The sequence below is a fragment of the Palaemon carinicauda genome, chromosome 15 (assembly GCF_036898095.1).
Source record: "Palaemon carinicauda isolate YSFRI2023 chromosome 15, ASM3689809v2, whole genome shotgun sequence".
NCBI classification, from domain to species: domain Eukaryota; kingdom Metazoa; phylum Arthropoda; class Malacostraca; order Decapoda; family Palaemonidae; genus Palaemon; species Palaemon carinicauda.
The window spans coordinates 61833611-61854355 of NC_090739.1; the positions used below are offsets into that span (position 1 = coordinate 61833611).

A 20745-nucleotide genomic window follows, 5' to 3' on the forward strand; every position below is an offset into this window, starting at 1 on the left:
GGGAAAACTACGAAACCTTTTGTCTTCATTACATTTACTCGTTCACAATGAATTGCTGGGAATATGTCTTTATTCTCCGACAGCTTAAAACAAAAGTGGCTACTCAGTGAACTGGCTGGGGGTAGACGTGCACCATCCCGAGCATGTGAGTGGGTGCTCCCACACACAGGTGCAACCGTGAACAGTTGAGATGAGAGAAGTGTGTGATCATATGCGGTAGCACTAAGTAGGAGCAACACCTCATTACATTATAAATTTTAACCGATGAAGTTCCAGCCTTGTAGAAAGACTGCTATCAAAGTACGAGGATTTGTACTCGTGTAGGACCACAGGTGAAATTAGTAACTAAAAGGAAGACACTAAGAAACAAAAATCATATACAGTACATGAAAAATTCTTTTACTTTAGAAGTGATACTCGTAACATCATATACACTAAAATAAGTATACAAGTTATAAAAACAATGTATAAATCTTGATTAGTAAAACATTTTCTTAGAATTAATCAGGTAACTAAAGCAACTACCATCCAAAGGCTTAAATGTTACAAAAATTATTAGAAAATATTTCAACTGATAATGGATACTTTAGAAATCAGGCTAGTTGTTAACAGCATCAAAATTTACAATGCTGTATATTTAATTTTTTTTTAAAATTTTGATGATACAGTAAATCTTGAGAACTCCTTTGAACATAATAAAATTGAAGCGTGCTATTTTAACATTTAAAAAGTTGAAGGAAATTAATTTCAAAATTACTAGTGATAAAATTTTGCTACAAAATAGTTGTTTAAGCACACAGTATGAAATTCCTATAATACTATAAAAACTGAATTATTATTCATTTTCACAAACTGACTCCCTCAAGTAGTCTGGCTAGTTCTACTTCTGTTTCTTGCCTTCTGCCTAATTTAATTTTTTCCTCATTTGTTAAAAGATGTCCATCTTTCTCTTTATTTTCTAATCTTTTTATTCCCACAAGGCGTTTCTCTAAAATTCTCTTCTGTTTTATAATTTCCTTCAACCTCTCATCCTCAGATTGCTCTTGCTGCTCCTGAAATTTCATAGAAGAAGAATAGTGGTTTCAGCAAGTGTTAGTATTATCCATATAAAGTGATGTGCATTCAAAGAACTAATTACACTACAGCAAAATTTATCGCTATGATAATATTAGTTACTAAATCTTTTCAAAATTATTTACCAGTTAATTTGATCAGCATAACCACCTTGAAATTACACAAATTGACAAAAATAATGTAAAAATAAACCAGGAACTACAAACTCTATACCAGTGATGCATTGTTTAATATTTCATTTAGTCAATAGATTTGATTAACTTTAAGGCACTACACAAGTTGGGAGAAAGAAAAACTTATTTCCCATGAATAATATACTGTGGAAATACAAGAAAGATGAATATTCAATGACAAATACTGAAGTAATAAAGGAAAATAAATTACATACTACTCCACTATTGTCGTGGATAAATAGAAGCAACATGCACCAAACTCGCTACATTGTAAAAGCCCTATTCTGGGAGAGAGAGAGAGAGAGAGAGAGAGAGAGAGAGAGAGAGAGAGAGAGTTTTAAATCAATTTATTGGTCTAATTGGTGTCAAACATTCAAGTACATATTGTTTCCATCTAAAGAATAATTAGGTTATACAAAAATAATTCATATGAAATACAAAATAAAATTTTGAGCTTCATTTAATGAACATGATAAATTTCTAGGATTTCTTCCAGATTACAGCTAAATAAAAAGCATGAGAGAGAGAGAGAGAGAGAGAGAGAGAGAGAGAGAGAGAGAGAGTTAAAAGGATTTTGGATGTCTCAAAGACTTTTTAGTCCCACTATCCGCAGAGACTCCACTTGCTCTTTGGTAGAGCGATTTACTTTAAGCATTTAGAGTTCTTAAGATCTTGTCTAACTTATTCTTGAACTCATTTGGCATGTTACTGTTTACTACATCCAATGGAAGTTTATTCCAAGTATTAGCTATTTTTTATGTACAGAAATTGCCATATTGAGTGGTGTTGCAATGTATCTTTGCAATTCCAGTTTGTATGAGAGAGAGAGAGAGAGAGAGAGAGAGAGAGAGAGAGAGAGAGAGAGATCATTATTACTTTACTAGAAACTAAGCTACAAAGTTGGCTGAAAAAAAGTTTTACGAATCAAGCATCCCAATGCAGAAAGCACTCCAATACAGTACATTAAAAGAAACACAAGTAAAAATCTTATAAAAAAGAACAACAGAATAGCAAAATATATGATGAAAAGGAAGATAAATAACAAAATTTTGAAGTGACTCATTTTAATCTCCTAGACAAAAAATGCTTTTGCACCAAGTTTGAACTTTGAAAATTTTGAGATACAACTTCAGTACAGTATATGGTTAAGAAGCCCATTCAGCAGTTTAGTCACAGTAGGAATAAACCTTCAAGAATAAAAAGGGCATTGAACCTGACTTGCACAAAGAAAGGGATGACTGTTCTTATACATATACAGTATGCGTAATGTACAAGATGGACTAAAAATGCACTTGCAGTATTAAGTAAAAGATAAAATACCTATGACAGGAAGAAGAATGAAAGAAGGTGAGAATAAAAATGCAGTTGCACTACCAAGTAAAATTTAAAATACCTGCGACATGAAGAAGAATGAAATAAGGTGAGAATAAAAATGCAGTTGCACTACGAAGTTAAAATAACCACGACAAGAAGAAGAATGAAAGAAGGCGAGAATCAAAATGCGGTTGCACTATCAAGTAAAAGTTAAAATAACCGTGACAAGAAGAAGAATGAAAGAAGGCAAGGATAAAAATGCAGTTGAACTATTAGGTAAAACTTAAAATACGCGACAAGAAGAATGAAAGGTGAGAATAAAAATGTAGAAACACCATAACGTAAGTTAAAATACCCAAGGCATGAAGAAGAATGAAAGAAGGTGAGAATAAGGGTTAAGTATATATAAATTTAAATGAGGATGCTTCATTTCTTTAGTTGTCTTCTGATAAGTCTTTGAATGCCAATAATTACCCCAATACTATTCTTTTTCTTTCTCTCATTAAACTGCATACATTTTTCATAATTTTTGTGCATTAGTATTCAAAGGATACCATGGAATGCATGAGAATGGTTAGTACAGTATAATATACCATCTCCTCCTCCTCTCGGCCTACTTGGTTACTCTCACCTACCTTAACCGTATTTAGCACTACTATGTAACTTCTAATGTATTTCATGCATAAAGTACCATTTTGAGATACTACCGCTAGAGTTATGGGGTCCTCTGACTGGCCAGACAGTACTACAATGGATCCTTCTCTCTGGTTACAGTTCATTTTCCCTTTGGCTGCACATACACCAAGTAGTCTGGCCTATTCTTTACATATTCTCCTCTGTCCTCATACACCTGACAACACGGAGTTTCCCATACAATTATTCTTCTCTCACGGGGTTGACTACTGCACTCTAATTGTTCAGTGGCTACTTTCCTCTTGGTAAGGGTAGAAGAGTCTTTTAGCTATGGTAAGCAGCTCTTCTAGGAGGACACTCCAAAATCAAATCATTGTTTTCTAGTCTTGAGTAGTGCCATGGCCTCTGTACCATGGTCTTCCACTGTCTTGGGTTACAGTTATCGTGCTTGAGGGTACACCCAGGCACACTATTCTATCTTATTTCTCTTCCTCTTGTTTTGTTTATTTTTTTTTATAGTTTATGTAGGAAATATTTATTATATTGTTACAGTTATTTTTAAATATTTTATTTTTTCCTTGTTTCCTTTCCTCACTGGACTGTTTTCCCTGTTGGAGCCCCTGGGCTTATAGCATCTTGGTTTTCCAACTGGGGTTGTAGCTTAGCAAGTAATAATAATAATAATAATAATAATAATAATAATAATAATAATAATAATAATAATAATAATAATAATAATAATAAAGACCAAGACATAATACTACTTCCAAGTTATGATACTGGAGGCTTCTGCTATTATACTGTACTTTAGGTTAAATCCTCTTAAATCGGGTTTACTTTTTGGCTGTCCATACTGCTTTCTTAAAATAATAAACAGTAAAAAAATTAATATATCACATCAATCAATTCTTTCATTTTTTGTGATTTTGATGTAGCATCATTAACTGCAATGTGCTTCCATGTGATTTTGTGTAAAAAGGAAAAAAAGTCTATGGTAATAAAAATGTTATTTTCATTAGTAAAATAAATTTTTGGATATACTTACCCGATAATCATGTAGCTGTCAACTCCGTTGCCCGACAGAATTCTACGGGAGGGATACGCCAGCTATCACTATACTAGAAGGGGGTGTACTCACAAGCGCCACCTGTGGCCAGGTACTACAGTACTTGTTGTTGACGCCACCTCACTTTTTCCTCGGTCCACTGGTTCTCTATGGGGAGGAAGGGTGGGTCAATTAAATCATGATTATCGGGTAAGTATATTCAAAAATTTATTTTACTAATGAAAATAACATTTTTCAATATTAAACTTACCCGATAATCATGTAGCTGATTCACACCCAGGGGGGTGGGTGAAAAACCAGTGTACAAGACTAAAGGATAGCTAAGTATCCCGTATTTCATATAATCAGTTATCCACAATAACAATGAAATAATAAGTACCTGGTAAGGAAGTCGACTTGAACCGTTACTCTGCCTTTAATAAGATCGTCTTCCTTACTGAGCGCAGCGTTCCTCTTGGAAGGCTGAATCAACTCAAAGGTGCTAAAGTATACAGGGCTGCAACCCATACTAAAGGACCTCATCACAACCCTTAACCTCGGCGCTTCTCAAGAAAGAATTGACCACCCGCCAAATCAACAAGGATGTGGAAGGCTTCTTAGCCGACCGTACAACCCATAAAAAGTATTCAAGAGAAAGGTTAAAAGGTTATGGGATTATGGGAATGTAGTGGCTGAGCCCTCGCCTACTACTGCATTCGTTGCTACGAACGGTCCCAGGGTGTAGCAGTACTCGTAAAGAGACTGGACATCTTTGAGATAGAATGATGCGAACACTGACTTGCTTCTCCAATAGGTTGCATCCATAACACTCTGCAGAGAATGGCTCTGTTTGAAGGCCACTGAAGTAGCCACAGCTCCCACTTCATGTGTCCTTACCTTCAGCAAAGCAAGGTCTTCTTCCTTCAGATGAGAATGTGTTTCTCTAATCAGAAGCCTGAATAGTAAGAAACTGAGTTCTTAGAACTTGGAAAAGAAGGTTTCTTGATAGCACACTATAAGGCTTCTGATTGTCCTTGTAAAGGTTAAGACCTTTTTAGATAGTACCTAAGAGCTCTAACTGGGCAAAGTACTCTCTCCAGTTCATTCCCCACCAAGTTGGACAGGCTTGGGATCTCGAACGACTTAGGCCAAGGACGTGAAGGAAGCTTGTTTAGCAAAAACCGAGCTGCAAGGAACATGTAGCCGTTTCAGATGTGAAAACAATGATCCTGCTGAAGGCGTGGATCTCACTTACTCTTTTAGCTGTTGTCAAGCACACGAGGAAAAGAGTTTTTAATGTGAGGTCCTAAAAAGAGGCTGATTGGAGAGGTTCAAATCTTGATGACATAAGGAACCTTAGGACAACGTCTAGATTCTAGCCTGGAGTGGACGACCGACGTTCCTTTGAGGTCTCAAAAGACCTAGGGAGGTCCTGTAGATCTTTGTTGGTGGAAAGATCCAAGCCTCTGTGGCGGAAAACCGCTGCCAACATACTTCTGTAACCCTTGATCGTAGGAGCTGAAAAGGGATCTTACTTTCCTTAGATATAACAGGAAGTCAGCAATCTGGGTTACAGTGGTACTGGTTGAGGAAACTGCATTGGTCTTGTACCAGCTACGGAAGACTTCCCCTTGAGACTGATAGATTCTGAGAGTGGATGTTCTCCTTGCTTTGGCAATCGCTCTGGCTGCCTCCTTCGAAAAGCCCCTAGCTCTTGAGAGTCTTTCGAAAGTCTGAAGGCAGTCAGACGAAGAGCGTGGAGGTTCGGGTGTACCTTCTTTACGTGAGGTAGACGTAGAAGGTTCACTCCTAGAGGAAGAGTCCTGGGAATGTCGACCAGCCATTGCAGTACCTCTAAGAACGATTCTCTCGCGGGCCAGAGCGGAGCCAACCAACGTCAGCCGTGTCCCTTTGCGAGAGGAGAACTTCTGAAGTACCCTGTTGACAATCTTGAACGGCGGGAATGCATACAGGTCGAGATGGAACCAATCCAGCAGAAAAGCATCCACGTGAACTGCTGCTGAGTCTGGAATCGGAGAACAATACAATAGGAGTCTCTAGGTTATCGAGGTAGCGAACAGATCTATGGTTGGCTGACCCCACAGGGCCCAAAGTCTGCTGCAAATATTCTTGTGAAGGGTCCACTCTGTGGGGATGACCTGACCCTTCCGGCTGAGGTGATCTGCCATGACATTCATACCGCCCTGAATGAACCTCGTTACCAGCGTGAGCTTTCGATCTTTAGACCAGATGAGGAGGTCCCTTGCGATCTAGAACAACTTCACGAAAGAGTCCCTCCCTGCTTGAAGGTGTAAGCCAGGGCTGTGGTGTTGTCAGAGTCCACCTCCACCACTTTGTTAAGCTGGAGGGACTTGAAGTTATCTAGGCCAGAAGAACCGCCAACAACTCCTGCAATTGATGTGAAGTGTCCTTTGCTCCTGATTCCATGTTCTCGATCATTCCTGTCCGTCCAAAGTCGCACCCCAGCCCGTGTCTGATGTGTCCGAGAGGAGACGGCGGTCGGGTTTCTGAACAGCCAAAGGTAGACTTCCTTGAGAAGAAAGCTGTTCTTACACCACGCGAGAGAAGACCTCCTCTCTTCGGAAACAGGAACTGAGACCGTCTCTAGCGTCATGTCCTTTATCCAGTGAGCAGCTAGATGATACTGAAGGGGGGGAGGTGAATTCTCCCTAACACGATGAACAGGGCCAGCGATGAAAGTGTCCCTGTTAGACTCATCCACTACCTGACTGAGCATCGGTTCCTTCTCAGCATGCTCTGGATGCATTCTAGGGCTTGGAAAATCCTTGGGGCCGACGGAAAAGCCCGAAAAGCTCGACTCTGAAGATCCATACCCAGGGAGACAATGGTCTGGGATGGGATGAGCTGAGACTCCTCAAAATTGACCAGGAGGCCCAGTTCCTTGGTCAGATCCATAGTCCATCTGAGAATCTCCAGACAGCGACGACTTGTGGGAGCTCTTAAAAGCCAGTCGTCTGACGGAGCCAGACACAAGATCATGGTACTGCTGCACAGTCTGTGAACTGTCAACCATGGGGAAGCGAGGAAGTACAGTGACAACCCGAAGCTGTCTAGACTGTCTGGGTCGTACAGACAACTCCTTATCGGGTTGCTGAGGTTGCCGCACTGCGTCACAACAAGTCACTTCTGGTGGTGAACGTCTTCCCAGTGACACACTGACTCCGTAAACAAAAAAATCCTTTAACAAGGACTAAGCTTGGACTGCATGTCTTGCAACACAGCTCAAGGTCTATGGGAGCAGGTGTGGTAACAGACGGGGTTAGTGACTGAAGTGGAACCATTACCTTCCCTGGAAGCATGTTATGCTTAAATAAAAGTCCAAAGGAGGCTACGCAGCTAAAGGCTCCTCTCCAAATGACAGAGTCCTCAAGGGAATATCAGAAGGAGGGAGAAAAGCACTTTCTCATCTACAGGGACCATATCCGAGAAAAGTTAAGTTCTCTCAGTGAGGGTTTCAATGGTGCAAAAGCAGCAGACTAGAAGGCAACATTATGAAACTGCTTGACAGTCTAGTGAGTTGGTAACAACCAAAGATGTATGACTGAGAAGCATGCGGTAAGGTATGCAGAGCATGTTGTATGCAGAGCATGCTGTATGCAGAGCATGCTGTATGTAGAGCATGTTGTATGCAGAGCATGCTGTATGCAGAGCATGTTGTATGCAGAGCATGCTGAATGCAGAGCATGCTGTATGCAGAGCATGTTGTATGCAGAGCATGCTGTATGTAGAGCATGTTGTATGCAGAGCATGCTGAATGCAGAGCATGCTGTATGCAGAGCATGCTGTATGCAGAGCATGCTGTATGCAGAGCATGCTGTATGAAGAGCATGCTGTAAGGTAAGCAGAGCGTGTTGTATGGCGTTAAACATTTCTCAGAAATTCCATGACCAGTGCTAGAGTGCTTCATGCATGCTTGCATGGGGTTTTAATATCAACCTAATATTTACCTTACATTCATAACTCATGATTCATTTTTGTTTTGAAGATATTTTTGCCATATTCTGCGATATTGTTAAAAATATATTGCAAGGAATACATATATATTTTTATATAAGTAAGACAAATAACCTCCATTATCATAATGTTTATGTAGGCATACTGCAAGTTATGAAAGTAAAGAGGTGTTATTATTGTCATTTGTTATTTCTCAAGTTGAGGAGAAAGTAGCAGATGCATGCGTTGAGGTGGCTGACTCATAGCATGAGGTTGCTGCCTCAACAGTTGCGCTTGTAAGGTTGAAGGATGCGCAGTAGCAGGTTCCTGAGGAACGAGTTGAGGTTCCTGAGGTGTGAGCTGCGAGCGTTCAGGAAGTGGTTGCGCAGAACGCAGTAATTGTCTCGCGAGTTGAGGCTCCTGAGGCGCAAGGCTAAGGTGTTGTGGTGCTTGCCTTGAGGAGGGTTGAGCTCGCTGCAGCGAGAGCTGAGGAGACTGACTCATGGATGGGAGAGGTTGTTGTACCTCAACCGAGTGTTGCATCAATGGTGGAGCAGCAAGTGGAAGCGGAGGAAGAGAGGTATAAGCCTCCTGATCCCATTGCTGAGGTTGCCTTAAGGAAGGCGGAGGGAGTTGTACACCACTGGGAACAGTAAACTCAGAACGTGGCTCAACATCGTACGCCTGGCAGGCGGTACTGCGGTCAGGCGGAGCGAGCGCAGGCGGAGCGAGTGCAGGCGGAGGCGGAGGCGCAACACTCTTAGCCCGACACTCACGCATCAGGACCGCAAGTTGTGACTGCATGGACTGCAGTAGAGTCAACTTGGGGTCGGCAGACACTAAGGTCTGCTGAGGCGAAGCCTTAACAGAAGAGATCTGTTGCGGCAGCACCTTACTCCTTTTAGGAGGTGTGCAGTCACCTGATGACTGAGGAGAGTCAGAGCTAACCCAATGACTGCATCCGGGTTGTTGAACTCTAACTTCGTACGTCTGGCATAGGTCTGGACTTTACGTTTAAGAGGTCTTGAGACCTGAGACCAGCGTTTTCTCCCCGAAATTTCTTCTGCAGACGAGCAAATTAAGGGCTCAATCGTCTGCGGGTGGGAGTGACGGTCTCTGAAAGACACGCCCGCAACCACCGAGGATACTTCTGTGCGCCGATCAAGGCCTGCCGAACCCTTTTGCCCTTCGACATTGCTTCTCCCCTGGGCTTGGGAGCTTGCAAGAGGTCCCGGACTGGGAGGACGACTGGCACGCACAGAAGTACCCTCACGCACAACACTGACACACTTAGCGCTAATCACTTATCACTTTTGATTTTCTGTTTGCACTTATTTCACTGAACTCGAAACTTTAAGTGGTTTGTACCTGAAACACGCAATTCTATCTTTTCTCAAAAGTTAGTAATTGCGAAAAACAGAATTACAATGTAACAGAAAAATCTAATGAAAGATAAATAATTCAGTGGCTGGAAAGAGACTAAACACTAGATCAAATAAACTACGTTTAAAATCTCTCACCGCATAAAGCTTGAGAACAAGAAAAAACTCTAGAAACGTTTACCTTCTTCCCCTAAAGAGACTAGGGAGAAGAGCAAAAACGATAACAACGTTACTCGCTTGAACGAAACGTTTATCCTCCTCTTTCTCCCTCCGTCTCTATCTCTCTCTCTCTCTCTCTCTCTCTCTCTCTCTCTCTCTCTCTCTCTCTCTCTCTCTCTCTCTCTCTTGACTTAGAACCTGAGAGAAGAGCCCAATCATATATATCGTTAAAACATATTATGTTAAAGGAAAAAACTGAAATATTTCCCAATTTATTAGAATTAAAACCATTAAGTTAAGAAAGAATGAACAAAACGCTAGACACGGTTACTCTTACTGCAACGTGACACCGTGAAAATTCTCTCTCTATCGTGACGATAGAGCGCAAGTTGAACGTTCTGAACGTCAACAACTGCAGAGACAAAACAAAACGTTAGTTCAACTTTGAAAACAGTACGAGACTATCAAAGAAATTCTTTCAAAAACATTAAAATAGCAAAATATGTTAACAGGTAAAACCGAAATGACGGGCTCAATGTTAATTAACTTCGGTACCAAGAAAAGACCGCCTACTATTAGGAAAGGTCGAATATAAACAAATATAAAAATTAATTTTAATAAGTTTATAATAAAAGGAAGTTAATCGAAGAGGCCTATAAAAGGCGGAGAGATATAAAATAAATCTATAACTTTTGTTAAGCAAAATTAAGAAAGAGAGTCTATACTCTCTTAGACACCAACACTTCCGTCTAAGGGAAGGGTCGGCCATTTAAAGGTGAAAGAGAGTTCATACTCTCTTCGTCACCATAATTAAATTAATTCCAAAAGCTAACTAAGCTAATATAGAAGTTTCTAGTATAGCGAATAGCTGCAAATTTTAGAGAAATACTTCACCAAACCGTGAACAATACTCCAAAATCATAAGCGTATCCAAGAACGTCTTGCCGGAAGCACGACAGAGGAAAAAGTGAGGTGGCGTCAACAACAAGTACTGTAGTACCTGGCCACAGGTGGCGCTTGTGAGTACACCCCCTTCTAGTATAGTGATAGCTGGCGTATCCCTCCCGTAGAATTCTGTCGGGCAACGGAGTTGACAGCTACATGATTATCGGGTAAGTTTAATATTGAAAACTTCAACTTACTTGCACTCTTTCTGACCAATCATGGAAAACTTGATATACAGCTAACTTTCTGATGTCCTCCAAAGTGAGAAATTTCAATATTAAGAGGAGGATATGATGCATTATTTTATTAAATGACTATGTTTACTTTACTATACCTTATTTCAAGAAAAGGATATTATTAATTATCTTCAATTTGTAATTATAAAATTGTAAACTAAAATAAAACTTCTAAGTAACAACTAACAGAGAAAATTTCTAATATCTAATAACTAACTTACAAAGCTACAAAGCATTACAGTACCTTACTTCTACTGTATAAGAGTAAACGACAATAAAACTAAGCTAGCTCATTCAAGAAAAATTAATTGATAGCAAACCTTGTATTTACAATAATGCCAAATGTTCATTGAAATACTTGAATTTCACCTAATGTGAAGGAAGCAGTGGATTTCACAACATTTACAAAAAGAAATATACAATACCTCAAATGTCAAGACACCTGTATGGTGGTCAGCTTTACCATTTAAATTTAATCATGCAATGAATGCTAAATAATTCTCTAGCAATCATTTACAAGAAAGAAAACTTGGATTAACATTTCAATATATGTTATTCAATTAATTTCTAATGATAAATACTGTACATTCTTTAGCCAAAATATTATAAAATCTGATGCATCTTATATTTTTTCATGTGACAGGTTTGTTTAAACAATATTGTCATCCCTGAAAGAACTTGGCAGACACAGAAAAGGATTTTTTACTCCTTTGAAATTCTGAAGACTATTTTATCATAAAAATTACCAACAGCAAGCAAACCTGAAATCATCAAATTTTCATGCACCTCCAGAAACTCAAGAGCTATATGCCAGCATGAAGAGACTACTTTGATGGAGTGTCTGCTGGCAGATATAAAAGTTGTCTTCCTACTAGACTATTCTGTATCCATCATCTTCCTACTGAATACAGTATACAAGTGGCACATTTTGGGGATACATTTGGCAAAAACATCACCCCTTTGGTTCAGGGATTATTCATAAACTAAAAGGTAGCTATAGGCTTAATCAACGTATGGTATGGATTGATCGTGAGGTCAAAACCACAAAATTAATGGCCCAAAATTTGGGCATGAGTTTTCATATTTGGAGGTTGGAGGATGGCTGGAGTGGTTGTGTGTGTTTTGGATTCAAATTTCTCAAAATTTGGTGGATGGACTGATGAATGTGGGCACCATGAAGTAAAAGTTGAGAGAGGTTTGAAAAAAATATGGAAGAAATAAAACGAGAACAAAGGTACTGCACAGTACAAGGCTGGAAAGTAAAGGCCATACAATTCGGTACTTGGGCCAAGGAAGCAATTCAGTAAAGTTGATAGCTTGGAGAACTTAAGCACAAACAACAATGATAGATTATTTCAACAAAACTCCATAGATTACTTTAACCAAATATCACAAAGCTAAAATTCTAAAATCTCAGACCTTTTAAGAAATTTTTCTTTCAATATTAACATAAGATCTAGACTTTTGTAATTTTCAACTGAAAACTAATAAAAAAAATTGTACAAAACAAATATGGACTTGAACATACAAAACCTACAACACTGTTTCTCTTTTTCCCAAATCCTGACACTTGCTGTTCGGCGTAAGTTTAGAAAATCTCATAAAAGAATAGTAAAATATAAGTGCATTCTCTTCACACTTCACTAAGACATCAAACTGTGTGGCTTACTCATTAAATATCTTTTGGTCAAAAGTGTCTGACCAATGCAAATACAAGAAAGAAATACAGCACTTAGCTGAACTGAATAAAATCTGTACTAACTAGTTCTCACATTAATTTCTATAAATTAGCATTAAAGAAAATAAGAGGGTTAAAAGATTCTGTACCAGCTATAAAATTTTCACAAATGAGGTAGCATACTTTCAATAAATTTAATTGCCAGGTATCTTTAGGAAGAGAGAACTGGAAATTCATATTAAATATGGAAAAATGTTATTTTTATTAGTAAAATAAATTTTTGAATATACTTACCCGATAATCATGTAGCTGTCAACTCCGTTGCCCGACAGAATTCTATGGAGGGATACGCCAGCTATCACAATACTAGAAGGGGGTGTACTCACCAGCGCCACCTGTGGCCAAGTACTATAGTACTTCTTGTTGACACCTCCTCAATTTTTCCTCGGTCCAAAGGTTCTCTATGGGGAGGAAGGGAGGGTCGATTAAATCATGATTATTGGGTAAGTATATTCAAAAATTTATTTTACTAATGAAAATAACATTTTTCAATATTAAACTTACCCGATAATCATGTAGCTGATTCACACCCAGGGGGGTGGGTGAAAAACCAGTGTACAAGACTAAAGGATAGCTAAGTATCCCGTATTTCATATAATCAGTTATCCACAATAACAATGAAATAATAAGTACCTGGTAAGGAAGTCGACTTGAACCGTTACTCTGCCTTTAATAAGATCGTCTTCCTTACTGAGCGCAGCGTTCCTCTTGGGAGGCTGAATCAACTCAAAGGTGCTAAAGTATACAGGGCTGCAACCCATACTAAAGGACCTCATCACAACCTTTAACCTCGGCGCTTCTCAAGAAAGAATTGACCACCCGCCAAATCAACAAGGATGTGGAAGGCTTCTTAGCCGACCGTACAACCCATAAAAAGTATTCAAGAGAAAGGTTAAAAGGTTATGGGATTATGGGAATGTAGTGGCTGAGCCCTCGCCTACTACTGCATTCGTTGTTACGAATGGTCCCAGGGTGTAGCAGTACTCGTAAAGATACTGGACATCTTTGAGATAGAATGATGCGAACACTGACTTGCTTCTCCAATAGGTTGCATCCATAACACTCTGCAGAGAAAGGCTCTGTTTGAAGGCCACTGAAGTAGCCACAGCTCCCACTTCATGTGTCCTTACCTTCAGCAAAGCAAGGTCTTCTTCCTTCAGATGAGAATGTGTTTCTCTAATCAGAAGCCTGAATAGTAAGAAACTGAGTTCTTAGAACTTGGAAAAGAAGGTTTCTTGATAGCACACTATAAGGCTTCTGATTGTCCTTGTAAAGGTTAAGACCTTTTTAGATAGTACCTAAGAGCTCTAACTGGGCAAAGTACTCTCTTCAGATCATTCCCCACCAAGTTGGACAGGCTTGGGATCTCGAACGACTTAGGCCAAGGACGTGAAGGAAGCTCGTTTAGCAAAAACCGAGCTGCAAGGAACATGTAGCCGTTTCAGATCTGAAAACAATGATCCTGCTGAAGGAGTGGATCTCACTTACTCTTTTAGCTGTTGTCAAGCACACGAGGAAAAGAGTTTTTAATGTGAGGTCCTAAAAAGAGGCTGATTGGAGAGGTTCAAATCTTGATGACATAAGGAACCTTAGGACCACGTCTAGATTCCAGCCTGGAGTGGACAACCGACGTTCCTTTGAGGTCTCAAAAGACCTAGGGAGGTCCTGTAGATCTTTGTTGGTGGAAAGATCCAAGCCTCTGTGGCGGAAAACCGCTGCCAACATACTTCTGTAACCCTTGATCGTAGGAGCTGAAAGGGATCTTACTTTCCTTAGATATAACAGGAAGTCAGCAATCTGGGTTACAGTGGTACTGGTTGAGGAAACTGCATTGGTCTTGTACCAGCTACGGAAGACTTCCCCTTGAGACTGATAGATTCTGAGAGTGGATGTTCTCCTTGCTTTGGCAATCGCTCTGGCTGCCTCCTTCGAAAAGCCCCTAGCTCTTGAGAGTCTTTCGAAAGTCTGAAGGCAGTCAGACGAAGAGCGTGGAGGATTGGGTGTACCTTCTTTACGTGAGGTAGACTTAGAAGGTTCACTCCTAGAGGAAGAGTCCTGGGAATGTCGACCAGCCATTGCAGTACCTCTAAGAACCATTCTCTCGCGGGCCAGAGCGGAGCCAACCAACGTCAGCCGTGTCCCTTTGTGAGAGGAGAACTTCTGAAGTACCCTGTTGACAATCTTGAACGGCGGGAATGCATACAGGTCGAGATGGAACCAATCCAGCAGAAAAGCATCCACGTGAACTGCTGCTGGGTCTGGAATCGGAGAACAATACAACAGGAGTCTCTAGGTTATCGAGGTAGTGAACAGATCTATGGTTGGCTGACCCCACAGGGCCCAAAGTCTGCTGCAAATATTCTTGAGAAGGGTCCACTCTGTGGGGATGACCTGACCCTTCCGTCTGAGGTGATCTGCCATGACATTCATACCGCCCTGAATGAACCTCGTTACCAGTTAGCTTTCGATCTTTAGACCAGATGAGTAGGTCCCTTGCGATCTAGAACAACTTCCACGAAAGAGTCCCTCCCTGCTTGAAGATGTAAGCCAGGGCTGTGGTGTTGTCAGAGTCCACCTCCACCACTTTGTTAAGCTGGAGGGACTTGAAGTTTATCAAGGCCAGAATAACCGCCAACAACTCCTTGCAATTGATGTGAAGTGTCCTTTGCTCCTGATTCCATGTTCCCGAGCATTCTTGTCCGTCCAAAGTCGCACCCCAGCCCGTGTCTGATGCGTCCGAGAGGAGACGGCGGTCGTGTTTCTGAACAGCCAAATAGACTTCCTTGAGAAGAAAGCTGTTCTTACACCACGCGAGAGAAGACCTCCTCTCTTCGGAAACAGAAACTGAGACCGTCTCTAGCGTCATGTCCTTTATCCAGTGAGCAACTAGATGATACTGAAGGGGGGGGAGGTGGAGTCTCCCTAACACGATGAACAGGGCCAGCGATGAAAGTGTCCCTGTTAGACTCATCCACTACCTGACTGAGCATCGGTTCCTTCTCAGCATGCTCTGGATGCATTCTAGGGCTTGGAAGATCCTTGGGGCCGACGGAAAAGTCAGAAAAGCTCGACTCTGAAGATCCATACCCAAGGAGACAATGGTCTGGGATGGGACGAGCTGAGACTCCTCAAAATTGACCAGGAGGCCCAGTTCCTTGGTCAGATCCATAGTCCATTTGAAAATCTCCAGACAGCGACGACTTGTGGGAGCTCTTAAAAGCCAGTCGTCTGACGGAGCCGGACACAAGATCATGGTACTGCTGCACAGTCTGTGAACTGTCAATCATGGGCAAGCGAGGAAGTACAGTGACAACCCGAATCTGTCTAGACTGTCTGGTTCGTACAGACAACTCCTTATCGGGTTGCTGAGGTTGCCGCACTGCGTCACAACAAGTCACTTCTGTTGGTTGTTGAACGTCTTCCCCGTGACACATTGACTCCGTAAACAAAAAATCCTCTAACAAGGACTAAGCTTGGACTGCATGTCTTGCAACACAGCTCAAGGTCTATGGGAGCAGGTGTGGTAACAGACGGGATTAGCGACTGAAGTGGAACCATTACCTTCCCTGGAAGCATGTTATGCTTAAATAAAAGTCCATAAGAGGCTATGCAGCTAAAGGCTCCCTCCAAATGACAGAGTCCTCAAGGGAATATCAGAAGGAGGGAGAAAAGAACTTTCTCATCTACAGGGACCATATCCTAGAAAAGCTAAGTTCTCTCAGTGAGGGTTCACTGGTGCAAAAGCAGCAGACTAGAAGGCAACGTTATGAAACTGCTTGACAGTCTAGTGAGTTGGCAACAACCAAAGATGTGTGACTGAGAAGCATGCGGTAAGGTATGCAGAGTATGCTGTATGCAGAGCATGCTGTATGTAGAGCATGTTGTATGCAGAGCATGCTGAATGCAGAGCATGTTGTATGCAGAGCATGTTGTATGCAGAGCATGTTGTATGCAGAGCATGTTGTATGCAGAGCATGTTGAATGCAGAGCATGCTGTATGCAGAGCATGCTGTATGCAGAGCATGTTGTATGCAGAGCATGCTGTATGCAGAGCATGCTGTATGTAGAGCATGTTGTATGCAGAGCATGCTGAATGCAGAGCATGCTGTATGCAGAGCATGTAGTATGCAGAGCATGCTGTAAGCAGAGCATGCTGTATGTAGAGCATGCTGTAAGCAGAGCATGCTGTATGTAGAGCATGCTGTAAGGTAAGCAGAGCGTGTGCATGGCTTTTAACATTTCTCAGAAATTCCATGACCAGAGCTAGAGTGCTTTATGCATGCTTGCATGGGGTTTAAATATCAACATAATATTTACCTTACATTCATAACTCATGATTCATATTTTTTGCCATATTCTGCGATATTGTTAAAAATATATTGCAAGGAATACAAATATATTTTTATAAGTAATACAAATAACCTCCATTATCATAAGGTTTGAAAATGGAGGTAAGGTATGCTGAACAGCAGAGTCAGAACGAGCTGGAACAACAATAGTTGTGGTTTCCTCTTCAAGACTCTGTTGAGGGAACACCTGAGGCTCAGTCTGCAAAGGCTGATCAAAGGAAGTAGCAGAAGGTAGGCGCATGGGTGGAGGAGGCTGACTCCTGGCATGAGTGGCTGAACCCAAGGGTTGCGCTTGCTGAGCGGTTGGCGGAAGCGGAGTAGCAAGTTCCTGTTCCTGTGGTGTGAGCGGAGCGCGATGAGGTAGAGGCTGCGCAGAACAAGGTAAATGTCTCGCAAGCTGAGGCTCCTGAGGCTCAAGGCTAAGGTGTAGTGGTGCTTGCCTTGTGGAGGGTTGAGCTCGCTGCAGCGAGAGCTGAGGAGACTGACTCAAGGACAGGAGAGGTTGTTGTACCTCAACCGAGTGTTGCATCACTGGTGGAGCAGCAAGTGGGGGTGGAGGAAGAGAGGTATAATCCTCCTTATCCCATTGTAAAGGTTGCCTTAAAGAAGGCGGAGGCTGAACACCACTGGGAACAGCAAACTCAGAACGTGGCTCAACATCGTACGCCTGGCAGGTGGTACTGCGATCAGGCGGAGCGAGCGCAGGCGGAGGGAGTGTAGGCGGAGGCGGAGGCGCAACACTCTCAGCCCGACACTCACGCATCAAGACCGAAAGTTGTGACTGCATGGACTGCAGTAGAGTCAACTTGGGGTCGGCAGACACTAAGGTCTGCTGAGGTAAAGCCTTAACAGCAGAGATCTGTTGCGGCAGAACCTTACTCCTCTTAGGCGGAGTGCATTCAACTGATGACTGAGGAGAGTCAGAGCTAACCCAATGACTGCATCCGGGTTGTTGAACTCTAACTTCGTACGTCTGGCATAGGTCTGGACTTTACGTTTAAGAGGTCTTGAGACCTGAGACCAGCGTTTTCTCCCCTAAATTTCTTCTGCAGACGAGCAAATTAAGGGCTCAATCGTCTGCGGGTGGGAGTGACGGTCTCGGTAAGACACGCCCACAACCACCGAGGATACTTCTGTGCGCCGATCAAGGCCTGCTGAACCCTTATGCCCTTCGACATTGCTTCTCCCCTGGGCTTGGGAGCTTGCAAGAGGTCCCGGACTGGGAGGACGACTGGCGCGCACAGAAGTACCCTCACGCACAACACTGACACACTTTGCGCTAATCACTTATCACTTTGATTTTCTGTTTGCACTTATTTCACTGAACTCGAAACTTTAAGTGGTTTGTACCTGAAACACGCAATTCTATCCTTTCTCAAAAGTTAGTAATTGCGAAAACAGAATTACAATGAAACAGAAAAATCTAATTAATTCAGTGGCTGGAAAGAGACTAAACACTAGATCACTCTAGAAATGTTTACCTTCTTCCCCTAAAGAGACTAGGGAGAAGAGCAAAAACGATAACAACGTTACTCGCTTGAATGAAACGTTTATCCTCCTCTTTCTCCCTCCGTCTCTATCTCTCTCTCTCTCTCTCTCTCTCTTGACTTAGAACCTGAGAGAAGAGCCCAATCATATATATCGTTAAAACATATTATTGTTAAAGGAAAAAACTGAAATATTTCCCAAAATGAAAAGTTCCTTTATTAGGATTAAAACCATTAAGTTAAGAAAGAATGAACAAAACGCTAGACACGGTTACTCTTACTGCAACGTGAAACCGTGAAAAAACTTTCTCTATCGTAACGATAGAGCGCAAGTTGAACGTTCTGAACGTCAACAACTGCAGAGACAAAACAAAACGTTAGTTCAACTTTGAAAACAGTACGAGACTATCAAAGAAATTCTTTCAAACTCTGTGGCGGAAATAGCATAATATGTTAACAGGTAAAACCGAAATGACGGGCTCAATGTTAATTAACTTCGGTACCAAGAAAAGACCGCCTACTATTAGGAAGGTCGAATATAAACAAATATAAAAATAATTTTAATAAGTTTATAATAAAAGGAAGTTAATCGAAGAGGCCTATAAGAGGCGGAGAGATATAAAATAAATCTATAACTTTTGTTAAGCAAAATTAAGAAAGAGAGTCTATACTCTCTTAGACACCAACACTTCCGTCTAAGGGAAGGGTCGGCCATTTAAAGGTGAAAGAGAGTTCATACTCTCTTCGTCACCATAATTTTCAAATTAATTCCAAAAGCTAACTAAGCTAATATAGAAGGTTCCAGTAAAGCGACAGCCGAAATCAAAGAGAAATACTTCACCAAAATCGTGAAAATACTCCAAGAACATAAGCGTATCCCAGAACGTCTTGCCGGAAGCACGACAGAGGAAAAATTGAGGAGGTGTCAACAAGAAGTACTATAGTACCTGGCCACAGGTGGCGCTGGCGAGTACACCCCCTTCTAGTATTGTGATAGCTGGCGTATCCCTCCATAGAATTCTGTCGGGCAACGGAGTTGACAGCTACATGATTATCGGGTAAGTTTAATATTGAAAAAAAAAAAACTAAAACTTAATGGAGATGTCATTACATATTGCAATATAAACTATCTACCGTATATATTCAGTATGTTCTATTTTCTTTTTCTATCATGTTCAGCGTACATGCATCTTTCTTTCTCTGAAGCAGAGATGGATATGTTGCGAGCTCATGTCTAATCAAAGGAGATTGATAAAAAGCACAGATGTGCCCGAGTTTAAACTTTCCAAAGTTAAAGTATGGGGGTGCTCTTGTGCTAGGAATTTTAATTCTTATATCTAAGGATTCATCAAGTTTATTAACCTTAATTGGAAATTGTAGAGCAAGGTTATTTATACAGGAGGTGAAAGCCTTTTTGGTCAAATGCTCTATTAATGGGAGAATCTCTGTCTTTAATGTTAATTTCACTTGATCTCGTATCACAGTACTGACACAGATTGCTCAACATTTTTCTAATTCATCATGAGTAAACAAAATTTTTCAAAATAACCTTAGAACTTTGCCCATATATTTCATTTCAGTGGTCTATTATTGATAATACAGATCCAACATCACAGTCACAGAGCAAGATGATAAAGGAGTGATCTGAAATTAATCAAAGAGGGGAGATCAAATTCTTTAATTACTTTTAGAACTTTCTGTGCTAAATCTCTGTCTGCTGAAAATAGTGGTCCAATGATGAAATAGAATACGGTGTTTCAAGCCTTAACCTACAATCAAAAGTGGATTTATGCAGTTTAAATTCTATTTCATATAATGAATCTATTTGCCACTTTTTTTATTTTTGTTTCTTAAGGTAAATGTGGGTATTGTAAGAGAGAGAGAGAGAGAGAGAGAGAGAGAGAGAGAGAGAGAGAGAGAGAGAGAGAGAGAGAGAGAGAGAGAGAGAGAGAGAGAGAGAGATTAATAAATGAAAATTCTATGGCAGTCATGTAGTTGCTATAGCTTTGTTCTTTAAGTGTGCTTATTCTTGTTAGCAGTAATATGTGAACAGCTGATAATGCCTAAACTTTACAAATGAAAGAAAAGGGCACAGCAGTTTTATTTAAACAAGATATTAATGAATAAATGAAAAACAAATTGAGATATGAAGATTCATTTTGGTAGTGTTATACATTCTTATATCTTTAGTGTTTGTATACAGTATTATATAGCAAGCCAAAACTAGCAGTCGGC

The 20745-nt window shown here is 40.9% G+C and overlaps 1 protein-coding gene across 2 annotated transcripts in view; it reads right to left on the reverse strand.

Annotated features, from left to right (window-relative positions):
- Positions 1–380: 380 nt before the first annotated feature.
- The window catches only part of LOC137654629 (uncharacterized), a 129704-nt gene continuing 109339 nt past the window's right edge, over positions 381–20745 (reverse strand). For both annotated transcript variants that reach the window (XM_068388428.1, XM_068388429.1), the window contains exon 8: positions 381–1052. In XM_068388428.1, coding sequence (XP_068244529.1) covers positions 846–1052 — 207 coding nt within the window. In that variant the 3' untranslated portion in view covers positions 381–845. The remainder of the gene's footprint in view (positions 1053–20745) is intronic.